The sequence below is a fragment of the Neovison vison genome, chromosome 1 (genome assembly GCF_020171115.1).
Source record: "Neovison vison isolate M4711 chromosome 1, ASM_NN_V1, whole genome shotgun sequence".
Lineage (NCBI taxonomy): Eukaryota > Metazoa > Chordata > Mammalia > Carnivora > Mustelidae > Neogale > Neogale vison.
In genome coordinates, this window is record NC_058091.1 from 228,284,485 (window position 1) to 228,304,416 (window position 19,932).

Here is a 19,932-nt window from a genome sequence, read left to right on the forward strand (position 1 = left end):
GTGCTGGCCTGCAAGAATTGAGGACTGTTTGTTCACAGAAGATCCTGAGCAGAAACAGGGGTGTTACATAGTTCAAGGGTGCCTCGACAAAACCTAACACTGCTGTAGGAGGGCTCAAGTTATTTCTCATTTGCTGTTCCACAACCCTCTCCTAGCTTTTATGGGATTTCAGTTGTTGCTTGGGCATTTTTCTCCCTTGTAGTTCCTTGACTTAGCAAGATTTTGGACAGTTGAAAAAAAAAAAAGTTTTTGTATACTATTTTCAAGTAGTGCCACAGTGAATACTCTCTGGGGGGGAAAGTGTTTTATTAATGATTGCAGTACGTGTTCTTGGTAAAATCCAAAATTAAACTAGGTCACTGTTTTTGTTCTGGTAGCCATCAATGACATTTAGGTGTGCTGTTTGGTGTAGTGACTCAATTTCCTGTAGGAAAGCTGGCAAGTCCACACTGAGGTTTTTTTAGTGGGGATGAAAAGGTCAGTTACTTGATGTCTTAGAGCATTTAGGGTTAAAATTCCTAAAAGTTAAACTTTAATAATGATCCTAAAAACTGTGGCCAGCCGTATTGCCTATAAACCTCAGAATTTGGGAAAAACAGTATTCTCAGTTCTATACTAATATCAGCAATAATTCTTTATTTGAACAACAGTTTTATAGAACAAATTTCTTTACTCTGTCAGTAAATATTTTCTTGCTTATTGGTATGTAGATGTGTTTGGGTCCCTGTTTTTCCATTCTCCAGATTTATACAAGACATGTAGAGGTAGTTAGAACTTAAAATACATGTGTGTACCAAAACATTATTGTAGGCAAATGCTGACTGTTAAAATGGGTAATCTATGATTTAGATACAAAGTAGATCTTCTGAAATAAGTTATCCTTCTTGTTGCTATACTGCCTTCTTAAAGGCAAGCCCTGTATTTAAATATATAATGTCTTAAAGCATTGAAACGTTCCTGAATTTCTACCCCTTTTACAAGTAGTAAATACTGGAATATAATATGTAGTGCCACATCCAGATAAGTCTAAGGCCTGTATTTCTGAGAAGTTTGAGAAGTTGGTGAAGATGGGGAGATTACTTATACTGGGGAGCTCCCTTTGGGGCTGAGACTTTAAAGGCTTGGAATGCAGGGAGAGGAACATGGAAAGCCAAGCCTTAGAGGTATGGAGAAGGGATTCCTGGCTTCTGTATGTACCCAGTGACTGGAAAGATGGCAGTGAACACATCCTAGGCACAATGGTTTTGCATCTATAACCTACTAGATGTGCTTGCTACTGACAACTTAAATAACCCAAAACAAGTTAATTTCCTCTTAAAGTGTCCTACACCTTCTTTTATACAGTAGAGGGAAAAAAGCAAAAAGAAAACAAAACTATACAGTAAATGCACTATCATTTCAACCAGGTTACTCTGTACTTACATATGGAAGGTATTGAGTAAAATGAAAATGTGTTATGATCATAGACTTAATTATTGTTTGCAATCCTTAGTGTATTGGATTACAAGGGACTTTCTACATTATATCATTGTGTAATGTTTCCATTTTTAAAAGAATCATACCATATTTTTATATTCTTATAATCAGGGAAAGGCTATGCAGATAAAACATTTTATACTTATTATTTTAAATTATCTTTATGGTTGTTACTTTGGGGGGGAAGGCCCAATCTTACTCTTTAATTTACCTGGCAAGGTTTGGCAGCTGTTGGTTCACCTAGAATATATATTTACAGAGATTGATGCAGAAAAGAAAAGGAAAAAAAAGTGGCAGATTTAAACATAGAGTCCCCAAAATGAATACCAAACAGTTCAAGAATCCTTGATAACAATGAGTCATGTGGCTCATGTAACAAATACTTTGAAAGTTATTCTAACTTCTACAAATTTTATGTAAAAACCTATCTGGTAAATCCCTGGGAACCTGAGATTCAGTCTGTGAAATTCTTTGTTGTGCCACTGATCATTTATGGAGTCTAAATTTCAAGGGTAGTGTTTCTTCTCCTCCAATACCTGTAGATTTGAAGACCAAAAGGGATCTCTCAACTTCATGTAAGCTTTTCAATGTATTCTTGTTAAATGACAATAACCAAGTTTTATAAGATGGGGCTCTTCAGAGTTTGGATTATTTTCCTCTCTCAAAGTTTTGTTCATCCACTTGCTAATGTAGTGAAGTTCTTGCAGTTGATCCTTTTATGTAGAGTGCCCGTGGTCCCCAGGGTCAGCTTTTGTAAATGGAACCAGCTTCCATACCATGCCGTTGGATATTGTCTTTTCATTTTCTCACGTTTGTAGTTTATTCTGCATATGGTGGGCAGAAACACCCTTCCAGACTTTTTCCTTTGGCATCACAGGACCATCATGGTCTCTGATTTGCAATTCCACAGACGAAGGAAGCACGTATGTAGGACATGTGTCAAGTGCCTATCCTACGTGGTGCGTTCACATTGCTGCTCCTTTAAGAGAACTCTTAGACAATCCCGAATGTGAAAATACAGCATATTGTCAAATCTGTAAATTCAAAAGACTTCAGTGTTGTCTTTGTTTGCTTGTTTATGTCCACCCCAACATTTGGAAATCTGGTACTTAGCAGAGGCCGGGTTGAGTCTGGTTTTAATAGAAATAATTCTATTCCCACAACCGCCCTGTCCCCTTGAAGTAGGTAAATCCTAAATCCTCAGAAACGAAGACTCAAAAGCCCTAACACCCGAACCCACAGAAACGGTTGCTCAGGTCCTGAATAACCGTGTTTGCGCCGCCCGTCTGACTCTCCCGCGAAACCCCGCGGGGAGCAACGGACGGTGAAGACGCTGAGACTTAGGCAGTCTGGGCCACCGGGAGGGGCGCGCTGGGTCCCCGCGGGGCAGGTGCGCGGCCGCGCGCGCGCGCGCGTGCGCGCCAGGTCCCGCCTGAGCCCCACAGCGGGCGTGACCCCGGGTGGCGGGCGCTCCACGCCGGGTTTTGGGCCGCTCTCCTCGCGCAGCCCCACGGCAGCCCCACAGATACACGCGCTCGCGCCCGCGCCTCCCGGGCTCGACTTCAAAGCGAGCGGCACCGGGCAGCGCGGGGTGATGCCCCGGCGAGGCGGTGGGGCGGTCCGGGCTGGGGCTTCGGGGAAGGCGGCGGCGGTGGGCGCGGGGGGCGCGGGCGGGCCTTGGCAGTTGGCAGGCGCCTTGTAAAGGAGCTGAGGAGGGGCCAGGCAGCGGCGAGGGGCGTGAGGGGGAGTGTTCCCGGAAAGCCGCGGCGATGGAGCCGCGCTGCGCCGGGCGCCGGAGGAGTTGAGAAAGAAAACAGGAAACGTGGTGGCCGCGCACCCGGCCGTGGCTGATTCATTCGCGTCGTGAGAAGGCTCGGCAGGCGGCTAGCGGAGCGGGCGCTGGGACGCGGCTCGGCCCGGCCGGCGACGAAATTAGGCCGTGGACCAGGCGCTCCGTCCACGGCGTTGGCCCCGAGGCGCGCGCTGCCCTCTTCGCCCGCCTCCCGGGCTGGCCCTGGGGACCGCCGCACCGTCGAAAAGTCGCACCGTGGGGTTTTTGTCTGTGTCTCCGTATAAAAGTTGGCTTGCCGCACTTCGTGCGCCCTCCCTGGACGCGGAACTGAGACGCCAAGCTGGAGAAACCGTGCTACCCCGAGGCCGGCCGCCCCGCTAGCTGAGCCCCCCAGCGCCGTGCCGGGCTCGGCACTATGAAGAAGCAGCCCTCATGTGCGGGCACCGGGCATCCGAGCATGGCGGGGTATGGCAGGATGGCCCCCTTTGAACTCGTTGGCGGCACCGTGAAGCGCTTGAGAACTGAGTCCCCCTTTCCCTATCTCTTCGCAGAGGAGGCCTACCAGAAACTGGCCAGCGAGACCCTGGAGGAGCTGGACTGGTGTCTGGACCAGCTAGAGACCCTGCAGACCAGGCACTCCGTCAGTGAGATGGCCTCCAACAAGGTAAGCCCTGGCTCTGCCTGTCACCAACGCCCCTAGACTGCTGATTCCCACGCTGGTGAAGCTGCCAGCCCCTGTGGCCCCGAGAAACACGTACAGATTGTGTCACACTGCATGTTGGCTCTTTTACTCCCTTGGAGGGAGGTTCCTGACTCTGTGCCTTCCCTGTCTCTTACATTCACTCCAGATAAATTAGACATTTTGCAAAAGCAACTTTGACATAGTTTGATTACAGCACCCCCCCGAGCCACAGTGAGTGGGGATTTTTTTTTTTTTCTTTGAGATGGGGGAGTGGGCTTGTCAGTGACACTTTGCCCTTGCAGCAGAAACCCAGGCGGGGCCGTGGGCATTGCATGCTTAAGGGTATTCTTGGGTTTCCCAGTTGGAAATAAGAGTTGGTGGAGGTCAATGCAATCCCTTGGATGTCACCACGTACCGCACTCATGCTCAGTAGCGCTCACTACTTGGAACCTTAACTCTTACTTATCTAGATGTTAGGGTACATTGTAAGAACTGAGCCTTTTTATGTTCACTTAGCCTAACGTGTCCACAGGAAATATCAAGAAAGTTAGAAAGTTCATTATGATCATACCTTTGTTTTCATGAATCTTGGAGAGAAGTCCAGTTTTCTGAGGTCATTTAGTATGTTTCAGTGGGTCATTTGTGCCATATATGCTGAAGTGCTGGCCTTGGTGGTCGGTGGAGTTTTGGGGGACTGAGAAGTAACCTTCAGCCTCAAATAGCCTTAAAGCAAGGTATAGTGCTGTCTGTTGTCTATAGTGTTGTCTGTAGTGTTACTGTATTTTTTGGAATTTCTGTTCTTTTTGTCTTTAGTTATGTAAGGAAATAATTGGGATTATGTATGTTTTTAATGAATGTTGGGCTGAGAGGATAGGGAAAGAGGCATATTCATGTTGGATGCAGATCACTGGGGGATTCAACCAGTAAAAACTGGTAACCGGGTGGCAGTTCCTAACAGTTGCCTCTTAAAGATATTTAAATATTGTGGCCACCTATTTACAAGGTCAGGAAGGTTATACCATTTTACAGTTTATCTGTGTGCACATATTTTTAAAATGTGTGATGCTTTTTCTTGGCTTATTATAGTTTTTATCCCACCCATTTCCCCCCAACAATCAGTTTTCTAAAATACCATAGCATATCAGCCACTTGATTGTCTTATCTGTTGACAGTGCTTACATAGATTGCATTGTTTTCGAAGTGAGAAGTTAGCTTCAAATAGAATAAAAGGGACTCCTCACGCACTATCAACAGGCGCTAACTTACCCATAAGTACACCAACCTAACCCAAATGCACGCTTGGGATCAGATCTCTGCTTTTTGTTTGTTTTGTTTTTCTGGTTTTTGTCATTTCGGCCTTAATTTGAAATCTGGTATGGCTCCTTATCAAAATAATTCATCATTGGGCTCTCACTTCCTGCTGTGCCATCAGATGCCATTGTTCTCATCTGGCTAGCAAAGTCTTAGTTCATTGATTAATTTCATAAAACTAATTTTTTAAAATAATTTGATTAATAATAGCAGTAGGCTGTGCTGAGTTTCTTCAATGTACTACATGCTGAATGGGACCATTCTGCAGTGGGATTGTGTTCTTAATTTTCTTGTCTGGTTAATACTGTGTAAAAAAGAAGAGCAGAATCAGAAGGCACCTAAAGGGATATATACACATTTCAAAATGATCTGATAGTAGTTGTTCAGAGAAAGGAACCTAAGCAGCTGTAATTACTTTCTCCAGAAATCCATACTCTTAATGATGAGACCTATGTTTGAATTTAAAAACTAACATGAAATCTAATAATGTATCCTAAATGATGTTAACTGTCAAGCAATTGGTTTATCTATACTTTAAGATTTAAAAAAAATAAAGTTTTAGGTCACAGTAATTGATCAAAATGATTTCTTTCTTTAATGGCACCAAATAAGACAGGATTTTTAAAAAATCTCCATTGTGAAGGCACCCAATTAAACTTTGAGTTGATTTACAGATTTAGTAGAGAAGGTGCATTTATTTGGTTGAAGAGAAATGTAGGTTAAGTGAGAAAAGACTTTTTAAAAAGATAGTGATTTTAGGGGCGCCTGGGTGGCTCAGTGGGTTAAAGCCTCTGCCTTCAGCTCAGGTCATGATCCCAGAATCCTGGGATCAAGCCCCGCATCGAGCCCCGCATTGGGCTCTCTGCTCGGCAGGGAGCCTGCTTCCTCCTCTCTCTCTCTCTGCCTGCCTCTCAGCCTACTTGTGATCTCTGTCAAATAAATAAATAAAATCTTTTAAAAAAAAAAAAAAGATAGTGATTCTAGCTTTTTTTGTCTTGTGGTTGAAAGATGATTGACAGGACACTTATTTTTAACATTAAAAAAAACCAACTTGGCTGAAGCTGTTGCTTAAACTTCTAATTTCTAAGCTATACATTTCCTTTTTTTTTAACCCATTCATTTTTACGAGAATGCTAAACTCCTGTAACTTTTTATAGGTGAAATTTTAGGATTAGCATAGAAGGAAAAGAAAGCTCTTCTGCTTTCATAACGAGGGCACATAAGCTGGAAACTGAGTGGGAGCAGCTGATCTGAAGGTCCTCGTGAGTGATGCCCAACCTAAGTCTGAACTAGAATTATGATTTGCAACACATCTTTGAGGATGAATGAATACCTCTGAAACATTGCTTTCTGATTATGTTTTATTGCTCTCCATTATTTTTACATGTACTTGTTTGAACCAGCCAATATTTTCAGGTTATTCTCTTTCTACCTTTGAAAAATCATAACATCTTTACGTGTTCTTCTCACTTGAGGTTTTTTTCTTTTAATTTAATAGTATAATGTAACATAATAAAAATACTAGTAAGGTCATGATTTTTAAGTGATTATGGAGAGGAAATAATTATTAGGGATATAGATTTGGGTATTAGGAAGAGGGAAATTGATTCCTTCAACCCATTTAACCATTTGAGTTAATAGATTATTTGTGTTTTTGAAAATCTTAATTAAAGGAATCCAAATTATTAGCAGTTGTAAAATGATGCTTTAGAAGTAACTACTTATATTTCCTGACTGACACTGTAATGTGCATAATACTTATCGATGCTACTAAGGCAGGAAAATTATAGAATTCTTGGACAAAGCCAACATGGACTAATATATGTAGGATGCTTGTACCAAGTAGGGTAAGAGACTCCAGATGGCATTTAATTTGAGTGATTAAATCTACAGCACTTACCCTCATAAGCACATTAATCTCCCTGAGATTTGTACAGATTTCCTTTAGAACCTTATTGCTACAGTTGAAGGAAGTTTTGGTAAGGTTTCAAAGCTTTGCAAGTAGGCAGACCTGGAAGTTAAATCTTGGTTTTGTTCCTTGGTTGCTGAGTTACATTAGGAAAATGAATTCAGGGGCACCTGGGTGGATCAGTGGGTTAAAGCCTCTGCCTTCAGCTCTGGTCATGGTCCCAGGGTCCTGGGATTGAGCCCCACATTGGGCTCTCTGCTCGGCGGGGAGCCTGCTTCCCCCTCTCTCTCTGCCTGCTTCTCTGCCTACTTGTGATCTCTGTCAAATAAATAAATAAAATCTTGAAAAAGAAAAAGAAAAATGAATTCAACTTTTTAAGCTTTAGTTTCCTTAGCATAAGATGAGCACAATAATACCCATTTTGAAAGATCAATGTAAGAGTTTGAAAGAATATATATAAAGAGGTATCTAATAAAAACTTGTGATAGGAAGCATTATACCTGGTGTTACTGGTATAATTGAGATTTAGTTCACACTTCATTGATAGTCTTCTTGGCTAACATACTTTTTTTTTTTAACCATTCAGTTGTAATTTTTGCTTGACCTTTTATGTTCATCGGTTGTTACAATGCAGTCCTTAGATAACAGTCTTTAGTATACATCTCTATATTATGAAAAAAAGCTTATATTTACACAATTTTTGGTATAATACAGATAGAAACATTTTGAATTTCCAATTAGTTTATACTTTTCTTAAATTCCAGTGACAGAATTCCAGACAGAGGTGCTAAATACTTTCTGTGTTTTATTCTAAAAGTGAAAACACAGCACTTATTAATTCTTGGAATATGCTCAGCATAGTGTGGGATTGGTTAGGACATCTTCATTCTTTTGTACAGAATTTACAAAGCTAAAATACCTTTTTAAGCTGTTTTTATTGTAAAGTAGTTTCACAGTGTTTTTGGTTACCTTCTCTCAAAGAAAGTAAGTTGAGGATGTGAGGTGGGCAGGCCAGGAGTCGAAGCCTCGGGACTTTAAAAAATTATGCCTTGGAGAGGTGCTTGCATAGCTCAGTCAGTTGGCTCAGGATTTTGGCTGAGGTCATGATGTCGTGATTGTGAGATCAAGACCTGCCTTGGGCTCCACTATCAGCAGAGAGTCTGCTTAAGGTTCTCTCTCTCCCGCTGCCCCTCCCTGCCTCTAAAATAAATAAATTAATCTTCAAAAAGGCAAAAAAAAAAGATTCTGCTGTGGAGCTCTGTCACTTTATCCTCTTGTGACCTAATAACACATATTTCACCAGGCCTTCCGAGTGAGTGCAGTAATTTTTAAAGAGAAAACAAAATCCTTTTGATTTTTTCCTAGAATATACCACTATAAAAATATATTTTGTCTCTCTCTCATCTGGGGGCACTTTCGAGGCTTGGCATTGCTGGAAACTGCCGTGCTTCAAGTGGCAACTCTCTTGAAGTTAGGATTCAAGCATCCTTCCAAGAGACTTCAGACTTTTCTTTAGTTAATGCTAGCTACACATCAGCCAACCTAACAGATGTGGTCGTGACTTTTTTATGGAATTTATTTTGTCTATTTACTTATTAACCAACATCTCTATCGTGTTTTTTGTTGCCTATAAGTTAATTGCTCTTCTGGGTGCTTGTTCTTTGTTCTTCCCCCTCTGCTCCCCCTGGTGCTCTTGAATAGTCAGTGCATCCATAAAGTAAGACTAGAGCTTTCTGTGACTGCTCATACTGTTTCTTCTGGACAAGACAGGTGCTGGAATGAATAGAGAATGTTCATAGGAGTGATTAAATCATAAAATATTTCAGCATTTCAAGGCTGTAACTCTCAGAACGGAAATAACTGTTTAACAAAGAAAGCTAAGAGAGAAGCTGAAGTTGGAAAAGCATTTAATTTTATGGAAAACAAATTGCAAATAACCCTTATTTTCTGCATTAAAATATTAAAACTTACTGATATAGTCATGAAAAAATTTTTAAGAGTTAACATGACGAAAACAAAATATCTTCTCTAACCATAGAAACTCAACTTACTGATGTTTTGAGTTTGCGGTTTGCTTTTTCATCCACTTAATAAAAGGAGATTTGGCAAGGATTTACGTGGTTTACATATAGTGCCTTAACGTTAATATGGAGAGTTGATAATGCTTGTTTTTATGATCACCATTAGAAAAAAAAATACTTTTTTTGCTTTTATTTTAAATAATAACAAAGCAGGAAATACTTTTTGAAAATTTTCATTTTTCATTGAAGAGTAAAGCCTTGACTTTAACTTAATAAAACACTAAGCATTAAAACAAATCTTAATTTGTCTCTCTTGTCATCAGCACAGTTGTCATGTCAGTGTTCAGTGGCAGTAAGTTTCAATATGCCTAACATTTAATTACCCAAAACTTCTAATTTTTGTGAATCAGTGAATTAGTCATTACTACAGAAATCACTCTTAGTTATTACGTTTTTATTTCATTATAGGGTAGTGTGACTTTGGTCTGAGAGCATAATGAACTAAGTCCTTTTTTTAAAGTTTCAAAACAAGAATCTTGGCAAGCTTGGCCAAGATAAAATATTATTTTTCTAAATGTTATGGACAGATTAAACAAACTTTTTTCCCAAGTAACATGGGTAATAGATAATGCTATTGTTCAATTTAAAAAGATTTCCAAGATAGTCACATAGATTATAGCTATTACTTAAAATACACATATATGGCCTATGTGAAATGTTGATAATGTCATGATTTTCAGATTATTCAAGTATGTAGAAGCTGATTTTCTCATTTTTAGAAATAGTCCAACCCTTTTAAACTGCAAATAACTAGGGTTTATTTTATGATGGTCTATTTCTGCTGGGGCTTTTGCGTTGTACTTTGTGCTTGTGATGGTTTAATTGGCCCAACTAGTCTGAGATCTTTCTAGGTGATGGAGAGATGGGTAGCCCTTTATTTTAATATTCACACTGGTCCTAAAAGACATTTTAAGAATGTGTTTCCTTTTATTCACTCTGACTGGGAATGGGGAGGGGATATTTGCTTAAGCAACAAACAATTCTGCTGTGTTCATTAGGAAATCAGTTACATTGGATTCTCAACTGTAGTAGTAATATGACTCTTTAAAAGAAAACTTGCTCTTTAATGAAGTATTTTTAATTATTATTATTGTTTACTATCCTGACCTTTTGGTTATTGTTTGGCCATACTTGGTATATGAGGAGGATGTGTGGTACTTACTCCTTGGCTTGAATGCGTATACCAGCAAAGCTTCTGGCAGCTTTGTAGAATGGAAAGTACAGTAGAGTTCTTTCTTTCTTTCTTTCTTTTTTTTTTTTTTAAGGGAAACTTGGTTTCAAATTTCAGCTCTGCTGCTTCCCACCTAGTATTTGGGGCAACAGGCATCACCTCTATATTTCTCAATTTCCTCATTGAAAGGTTGTTGAGAACATTAGATATAATATATGCACAGCTCAGTCTGGTGCGTAACACATACTTAGTGCTCAATAAATAACATGTAATTTATTCTATGCCTAAGATATACTGAATAAGAGAGATAAAGAAAAACTCTGTGTCATATACTCCTTGCAGTGTAAGAACATAATATTTCTTAGAAGAAAAACATGACCTTAAGTGTTGCTCAACTTTTTTGTTTCTGTGTTTATTGTATATGGTACACGTTGAGAGTTTTTATTTAGAGTATTTTTTAAATGCAAATACTTATCTGAGTGCTTCATCTTCTGTAAGGGTATTTAAGAAATCATAGATTTGGTGTCCTACTTATATTTTTTTCTAATATACATTTTAAAAATACACATTAAAATTAAATTGTAGCAAGGTGAAAAAATGTTCATCCATATAACACCTTGAAGCGTTTTGCTTACCACTGGTAGATACTGCGTATACTTATGGATATATTAAAGCAGTAGCAAGAATAACTTCAGGAGTCATTTTTAATCAGAAAAATGTGTTTATTTTAAACAACCTATGGTTTTCTTTCTAACTCCTAATGGGACCTCCACACTGGAGGAGAAAATACCAAATTTCCCCAGCAGAAATCTCCCATTCATTAGACATTCATTCCTCAGGCAGAATGGTGTATGGATTTGCAGCACCCTTCTGTAACAAGACTGCCTGAGTTGGAGTCTCTTTCTACCCCTTGCTAGATGTAAATTGGAGAGCTTACCATCTGAGCCTCAGTTTCTTCATCTGTTAAATAGTTAAATATGTTAAATCGTTAAATATGACGATTTCATTAATTAAAAGACAGTAATTGTCTAGACAGTCAGGAACATAGATGTTCAGTAATATTAAGTCCTTTATTTCCATCCATAAAAGAATAACATTTTTCTTATTTTCTGAAGTGAGGGCTAGAGAAGGTGTTTGCCAATCCTGATAACCATACTTTTGAAGATCTTTTAAGAGGGAACTGTGGCCTAGTGATGTTGAAGTAAACCAAAGACTACTGTTGGAATGTTTCATTGGCTCTTCTCCCACTCAGGGACTTTCAAGGAGTGTAACTGTTTTCTTTGTGTAACTTTACACTAAAGTTCATCAAACTGACCTAAAGTTTTATCAGGATATCTAAAACTCCCGAAGCTGTTTCTAGGAAAACATAGAACAGTAGACAATAGTCTAACCTGTTTTTATCATAAATAAATATATATATATATATATTGTAGAATGGAATATAGATATATATATATCTATCCCGGACAGCTGGGTGGCTCAGTTGGTCAAGCAAGCATCTGCCTTCAGCTCAGGGTTCTGGGATTGAGCCCTGCCTCTGCTCTGCAGGGAGCCTGCTTCTCCTCCTATCCCCGCTTGTGCTCTCTAGCTCTCTTTCTGTGTCTCTCCAATAAATAAATAAAATCTTTTAAAAAAATTAGATTAAAAATAAATGACTACATCCTGATTATTCCTGTGAATGAGACTGAAAATAACCTAGGCACACGATCTTTCATTAATTTTTTTTCTGTCCGTCATATGTATTATTTGTTAGAAATGTGAAGCCTATTTGAGAATTTGTAAGCTTAGCATTAATATTTAATGTTAAGAAAATCCTGTTAAGGACACAACCTCCCATTGCACCTCTCAACATCTTAGCCATCTAGTATATGCATAAATATTTCCTTGCTCTATCAACTGTGAAAGCCTAAAGAAACAATACCCCAGTAACAATGAACACAACCCAGCACCTTCATTTGATATTCGGAGTGGGGCAAGAGATGGGGAAGGAGCAGTTTGTAGTGCCAGAAAGTAAGGAAGTACTCAAACCAAACCCCACTGTTGAAGGGAACATATCAGTGGGACACAAGAGCAAACTGAAGGAGCTTCCATTTACTGAAGGTGAAACTGTTTGATCCAGAAAGTAAACGAGGGGTGCTTGGGTTGGTTAAACTGGGGCTCAGTTGGTTAAGCAACTGCCTTCGGCTTAGGTCATGATCCTGGACTCCTGGGATCCAGTCCCACATCGCAGAGAGCCTGCTTCTCCCTCTGACCTTCTCCCCTCTCATGGTCTCTCTCACTTTCTCTTTCTCTCAAATAAATAAATAAAATCTTAAAAAAAAAAAAAAAAGTAAATGAGCATTGGATTATAACCCAAAATAAAAAAATAAATACTCTTGTGTTAATACTGATATAATTTATTGAATGAATAAATAAATAAATGGGGGAGATTAGAGAAATCTCTTGTGTACTGAATTTCACATAATTTATGTATATACTCTGCTCTCAAGGAAGGAGAGCAAAACTTTCTCCTCCTGAAGTGTGGGCTGTACATATTGACTTCCTTCCAAAAAGCCAATATGGAAAGAGGGGAAAAAAATGACTCTGTAGTAGAGAAACCTAACACACACATACTACCTCAGCCAGGTCACTGAAGTCAACATCCACAGTGGTATGCCAGATTGTAATAGTATATACTCTTGATATGCTCTGATGAAAATGGTTCTTTACATCTGTGGTTTTCTTACCAAAAACATATAACCCTACTCTAACCATAAGAAAAACATCAGATAATTCCTAGGTAAGGAACGTTTTACGAAATATCTGACTAGGTCTCTTCAGAACCATCAAAGTTAACAAAACATAAGAAAATTGGAGAAACTGTTAGAGCAAGAAATTTAGGAACCTAAGTTACTAAATGTAACACAAGATCATGGATAGCCTCCTGGACCAAAAAAATAATATTAGGTGAAAACTAAGGAAATCTGAATAAAGTGTGGATTGCAGTTAATAATAATGCATCAGTGTTGATTCTGCAATTGTGACAAATGTATCATATTAATGTAGTGTTACTAAGAGGGGAAACTGGTTATGGGGCATATGGGAACCCTCCGTACTTGTCTTTACAATTTTTCTGTAAAGCTAAGACATTTCTGAAATTAAAATATATATATATATTTTTTAAATATATATATTAAATAAATATTTTTATTATTTATTATTTATTTAATATATATATTTTTAAAAATATATATATATATTTTTTAAAAATATATATATATATATATTTTTTAGGACAGAAAAAACTTCATGGAGGAGACAGCATTTCAAATAGGCCTTAAAGGGTGCTCGCTTTGGCAGCACATATACAAATAGGCCTTAAAGGATGGTTAAGATTTGTTTAATATTTCAAATAGGCCTTAAAGGATGGTTAAGATTTGTTTAGTATATATATTAAATATATTATATAATATATTTAATATATTATATATATTTGTTTAGTATATATATTAAATAAATCTTAACCATCCTTTAAGACCTATTTGAAATGCTGTCTCCTCCATGAAGTTTTTTCTGTCCTCTCCTTGCCCTTGTTTCCCATGCCCTCCTCCCCTGATTAGGTGTCATGTCTTTCTCCTTTGACCTTCCACAGGACTTCATTTGTAGATCTCTTAACTCTAAATACTGTATTTTGTTTCTTTGTTTTACTGGTATTTTGTTGTAGACTAGATTGTTAGTCTTACTCATTTTTCCAGCACCCATAGTGTTGGACACAAAGCCTTGTTAAGTAGGCACTCAATAAATACTGGGTGGATTGTATGAATGGTATTATGGTCCTTACAATGCAGCTTTAAGTGTTTTTGCCTTCAGTATTATAGGAACCATTACTGATAAATCTCAGGGACTAAGAGTAATTTTATTCTTTTAAGCTCTAAAATCCCTCAAAGTTCTTCTTTTATGGTTAATAGCTTCAGTTTTACTGTTTGTCACACCCTTTGCAAAGAAGTTACTGAACATTTGGTCAAAGAACTGAAGAAATTTTCCAGACTAATGTTGTTTAAGTCCGAATGTAAATTAATAAAATGAAAATAAAATCTGTCCCTGCCTACCACGCAGTTTTTGGTAGTTTGGGTGGTATTTAGCATGGTCAGTATTTGAAAGCATTGGTACTCTCATCCTGAAGCTTTGTTTTAGAACTAAAAAAGTTTAAAGTAATCACTTGTCGAACTTACCTAGTTTGAGTTAAAAGATGAGGCCCAAAACTTGTCCAGGTCCACCTGGGCAGCTAGAAATCTCCTGACTTATGTGGTTCACTTTCTGGAGGGTCTCAGCATCGTTTGGGTTCATGTATGCAGACTTTCTTTTAAATCATATTCGTAATTGCAGGAGGGTGATTATACTTTTTTAAAAATTTGAATGTATTAACAGACTATAGGCCATATTTCTGACGAGTTTAATAACTTTAAATTTTAAAAAGTGAGTTTTTTACCCAGCCATTAGGAGTATTGATGAGACCCCCTATGTGGCTTGTAGCTCAAACCTAGTGTGTATCAATATATTATTTTGTATTTGGTCACATGGTTTAATACCTGATGAATGATGTTGGTTAATGTAAATGCCATTTCTCATCTTGGATTGATTGACTCAGAGTCTGTGCATTAGGGCTGATGCCTTGCAAGAAAGATGGTGTGTTTTGTTTTGTTTTTCCTTGCTAAGAATCCTGATAACTTCCACTTAACAGTCTCATCAAAGAGTTCTGCTTATCCAATTATGTCTCAAAAATTTTAGCATTTTTGAGTTTATGACTCAGACTAGTCTCATCTCATTTAAATTAAGAGTTTATAGTGCACAAAGGCCATAAACTGTTCTCTCTCCTCTGTACCTATTTTAGCAACAACATTCTTCTGTAAGTTGGTTCCAACTAAAAAATGACATTTCTGGGTAATTTCTCTGCTAGCCTGGGAAGAAAGGATGTGTTTGTTGGCTTTTGCCTGTTAGGGAGTATTCTGTGCAGTTTTACCCAGGGCGTGCTTGGGTTTCGGTCAACATCTCTGGTCTGCTGTGCTGTAATCCCGTAGCGGCAGACTCTCGCTTTTATTACTGGCAAGCAGTGTGCTGTGCAGACATAGGCACCATAATAGGAAACACCTCGGCCTGTCATAAACAGGCCTAGAGAGTGGAAGGCACAGGCCTGACAGGGACGTGTCCATAGCAACCGGGCAAAGATGAGCGAGGCTGCCACCATGGAATAAATGTGGGCTGATAGTTGCCTTCCTCATTTCAGAAAAGATCCAGCTGATTTTAAGGCTGCTTGCCACTGTTGGTATAGCATGTTTCTGTTACTTGGTTTTTGTGTTAGACCTAAATATGAATAAAGACATCTTAAAAAATACTTTCTGAAATACTTTGAGAGAATATATCAAAGTGTTTTCCTTTTGTTTTTCTCCTTTAATTTCACCTGACATCCAGTGCATACCCACTAGAGAGAAAGAACAGACATTTCATTGCAATGGGAAATTATTAAAAAACATATAAAAGAGTAAAATAATCAGGTGTCTATTTAAAGAGTCATGAATTATACTAATATTCAGAATTACAAAGAAAAGAGCATTTCTCAGTAAGTTGACTTTCCATTGTTTATGTTTCTTACATAGGGTTCAGGTTTTAGAAAAGGAGTACATTCTTTGACCAAAAAACGTTTCTATTTTATGTTGGCTGGGGGGTTTTTTCAAACTTCAGAAAAATAATGAACTACAACTTTAACAATGATGGGCTTTGTCAACAAGAACTTAGGAAGATAAATTTCAAAATTGGCAGGGCTTTACCAGTTTTTAGTTAAGAGATAAAATGCTGTCATGGGTGCTTTAAATATTTATGGGTGTCATTTCTCTATTTGTAAGGCAACCTTATTTCACAAAAGAGGTCAAAGACTTCAAAGAATGAAAAAAGCTGTAATTCTGTTAAAAGACTATGCAGAAATTAGGTTTAGGAGACCTGAAGTTTGAACTTTTTTGTTTGTTTGTTTTTGAGAGATTTGCTCAAAGGTTTTCCTAAATTAGGTATCCAGTGGATATTTTGCTGATTTGTTCCTACCCCTTTTAAAATAAGCACTGGTCTTCTTGTGTTCTTTTTTTTATTTTGAATATTTCAAGTCTGTTTCAATAATATGCTCTAGATAAGAATGAAACCAACATTATCTTTGGCATAAACTTTGATTTTGTTCTTTGTTTCCTTAATCATATATTATCAGCATAGTCTTTGAGATCTCCATAAGGGTAAGTGATAATTAGGTTTCAAGAAATCCTTGGAATGTTTTACTAGAAATATCCTAATTTCTTTACTATACCTCAGGAAAATATTAGTTTTTCTCCTGGAAGATACTGTTTTGGCCTGAATCTTAATTTTTCCTCTACAGTGTTAATGAGCAGTAGAATGATGAAAGGGTACATCGTAGAAAAAACAAAACAGAGGGCGCCTGGGTGGCTCTGTGGATTAAGCCACTGCCTTCGGCTTGGGTCATGATCTTCAGGGTCCTGGGATCAAGTCCCGCATCGGGCTCTCTGCTCAGCAGGGAGCCTGTTTCCCTTTCTCTCTCTCTCTCTGCCTGCCTCTCTGCCTACTTGTGATCTCTCTCTGTCAAATAAATAAATAAAATCTTAAAAAAAAAAAAAAGAAACAAAACAGAGAGCTTACATCATTACAGACTGAGAGCAGTTTGTTCTCTCAAAAGTAAAACTCAGTGGAAAGATTAATAACTTTTTGCCCCTTGGCTTTATTGTCAATGTAACATTTTAATATCCCTTTGTTATGTATGAGCAGTCTTTGGCTACAAGTGGTCAGGAAACTCTGGTATATAACTTAATTTCTGACAAAAGGCCTGAATCTCATGTTCTCTCCACTTAATACCTTAAATCTCTAACTTAGTCCCAGAAACAATAGACTGCATGCTAAAGCAATACATCTCATTTTTTAAAAGATTTTATTTATGTATTTGACAGAGATCACAAGCAGGCAGAGGCAAGCGGTGGGGGTGGGGGGGAAGACTCCCCACTGAGCAGAGAGCCCAATATGGGGCTCAATCCCAGGACCCTGAGACCATGACCTCAGCCAAAGGCAGAGGTTTAACCCACTGAGCCACCCAGGTGCCCCAATAGTACATCTCATATTTAAAGATGAAAAACTGAGGCTCAGTTAGATTTGTACAAGATCAATGTGCCTCTTAGTACATATAAAGACAATTGTTCTTCCGAATGTGACATCTGGAGGGGAAGATGGGGAAATAGAAAAACAAGTATTTTTTCTGAGGCTACATTTTCAAAATATGTCCTAATATAATTTTTTAATAAGTACTAAATTCCAAAACAGTAAGAACAGTTTCAGCAAAATAGGATTCCTAGAGGGGACTCCTATAGTGAAGCTTATTCTGCTTGCCTTGTTCTCTGTCATGTCAGGATAGGTAGACAGGACCTAGTTTCCTTCTCCCAGGAAGAGTGTGTTGATGAGACAGACAGCATTTTAGGTTGGGAGTGAACCCAGCAGGCAGGTAGTTAACACAGCACCGATATCAAAGGAAGGGTAACAGGGTTAGTGGGATGAGAAGACCAATTGGCAAAAGCAGATCTGAGACCCTGAGCTGGCAGAGGATTTGGAGAGGATGTGGTACAACTGGACGGGATGAAGCTGGACTGATGGTGGGGAATGTGGCAGCAGAAGGTATGGGATAAACTCAGGGAAGGGGTAAGCAGGTGTCAGGATTTTTAAAATAATCTGTTACTGTGAGGTTGCCTTGGAGGTCTGTTTTCTTGGGGCAAAAGGGGGAAAAGGCAGAAAGCATCATTCATGGATAGAGTGAGGAATGAAGATTGAAGGAAAGAAAGCTAGAAAGACATGACTTTTTGGATAGTGAGAAGAGGAAGGAGAGATAAGGAAGGAGGAGCAATCTCAGACTGGGCTCCCCCAGATAAGGGCTTTCCTTGGCTAGTGGCAAAATGATGAGTTCATGTTCCTGACCTCTTTCCACCGCAGGGTGAAATCTGGTCGGAATGAGCCTTTGGGACAGACTTGAAGAAAAAAAGAAATCCCTGTGTGTCTGTGTGAGGGTGTGAATGTTTAAGGGAGGACAGTCAGCTGTGGGGAGAGGGATTGGGGCAAATAATTGGAGAGGGCAGATTTACAGATGAAGTATACTCCATGAGGCTAGAGTCTTTTTTAGCACCAGTAGCTGGCATCCTTTCCTTCACCTGTTGCCTCCTTGAGTCATAGCCCAGTAGCAGCATGGGTGGATTGTCACATCCAATGTTGGGCCATTCACGAAGGAACCAGCTGCCTGGAAATGAGGACGTGGGACAACAAAGTACAAGCTGGAACTGGTTGAAGACAGACTGTCAAAATAAGTATAGATTAGTTCAGTCTTGTATACTGTAGATTACTAGATGCCAAAAGAGTAAAGTGGAACAGAATAGCAGGTGACAGTGTGAATCTTTATTTTAAAATTCAGCTGTAAATCTCTTAAATTCCAGTGAGCTTAGCAATTCCTCTTCTGTATTACCTCACACTAGAGTTGGAACCTTGAATAATTGCTCTCTGGACCTATTTTCTCTGTAAATCGAGACTAAAATATCTATCTTAGAGGCTTTTTTGTAAGAATTAGATGAGAACATATCTAAAGTGCGTGCAGTGGTATACACACCTAATAGGCACATAAAATGGCCTATCTTTAGTAGGGATGGGGATTGGAACTATTTATAAACTTAAAAGGTGAACTTTATATGCTGCCATATAGGTAACCCAATGCAACTGGAGCTTGAATCATCAAGCCTGGGCAAAAGGACTCACAGAGTGTGCCTTTGAAATCCTGATACCCAGTCATGGTGATTTATGGGACCTCCCTAGCTGGCATATGTGATGGCGCACTGAGTTTGTTTGCTTTAGTTTTAGCTCAGATACCTAGCACTCTGTGATAGCATATTTTTATTTACACACTCACTGACCACTTAATTATGATTACCTTGAAAGAGTGATGTATGTAGTAAAGTAATGTATGAAAGTAGCCATGAAAGAAACTCTTTAAAGAGTTGTGAGGGTCTCATGTAGATCTTCATTCCACTAGGTCTAAAAATCGGGGCAGCACCTATGCTTCACTTCTCCCCCATCTTGGACAACCTTCAGGACACCTCCAAATGATTTTTTTGATTCTGTGAAACACTGAGATTATGATTATTAAAAGAGTGTCAGATATCAATCATATCAGGTAACTAGGTATTTCTTCTTGGGGAAAATAGAAATTAGAACCAAAAATAGACTCTTTAATCATGGCATGGATTTAAAATGACAATCCAGCTATGAAACTGAGAAGTGGATGAAATTACCTTGAACCTAGTTTCAGCCCATGGTGTGATCTTAGTCATAGATCCGACACTTGCCATAGCAAAGGAGAACAAATTCCCCATCCACGTAGTTACTCTAAGAGTTGAAAGTGAGTCAATGAATAGGTGATTGATCCCTTTCCATTGTCTTCTTACTCTCAGCTAT

General features: G+C 38.8%; 1 protein-coding gene across 13 annotated transcripts in view; it reads left to right on the plus strand.

Annotated features, from left to right (window-relative positions):
• PDE4D (phosphodiesterase 4D) overlaps positions 1-19,932 on the plus strand; it is a 1,300,895-nt gene that overhangs the window by 1,241,190 nt on the left and 39,773 nt on the right. For all 13 annotated transcript variants that reach the window (XM_044224245.1, XM_044224282.1, XM_044224263.1 and 10 more), the window contains one exon: positions 3,820-3,932. In XM_044224245.1, the coding sequence (XP_044080180.1) occupies positions 3,820-3,932 (113 nt within the window). The remainder of the gene's footprint in view (positions 1-3,819; positions 3,933-19,932) is intronic.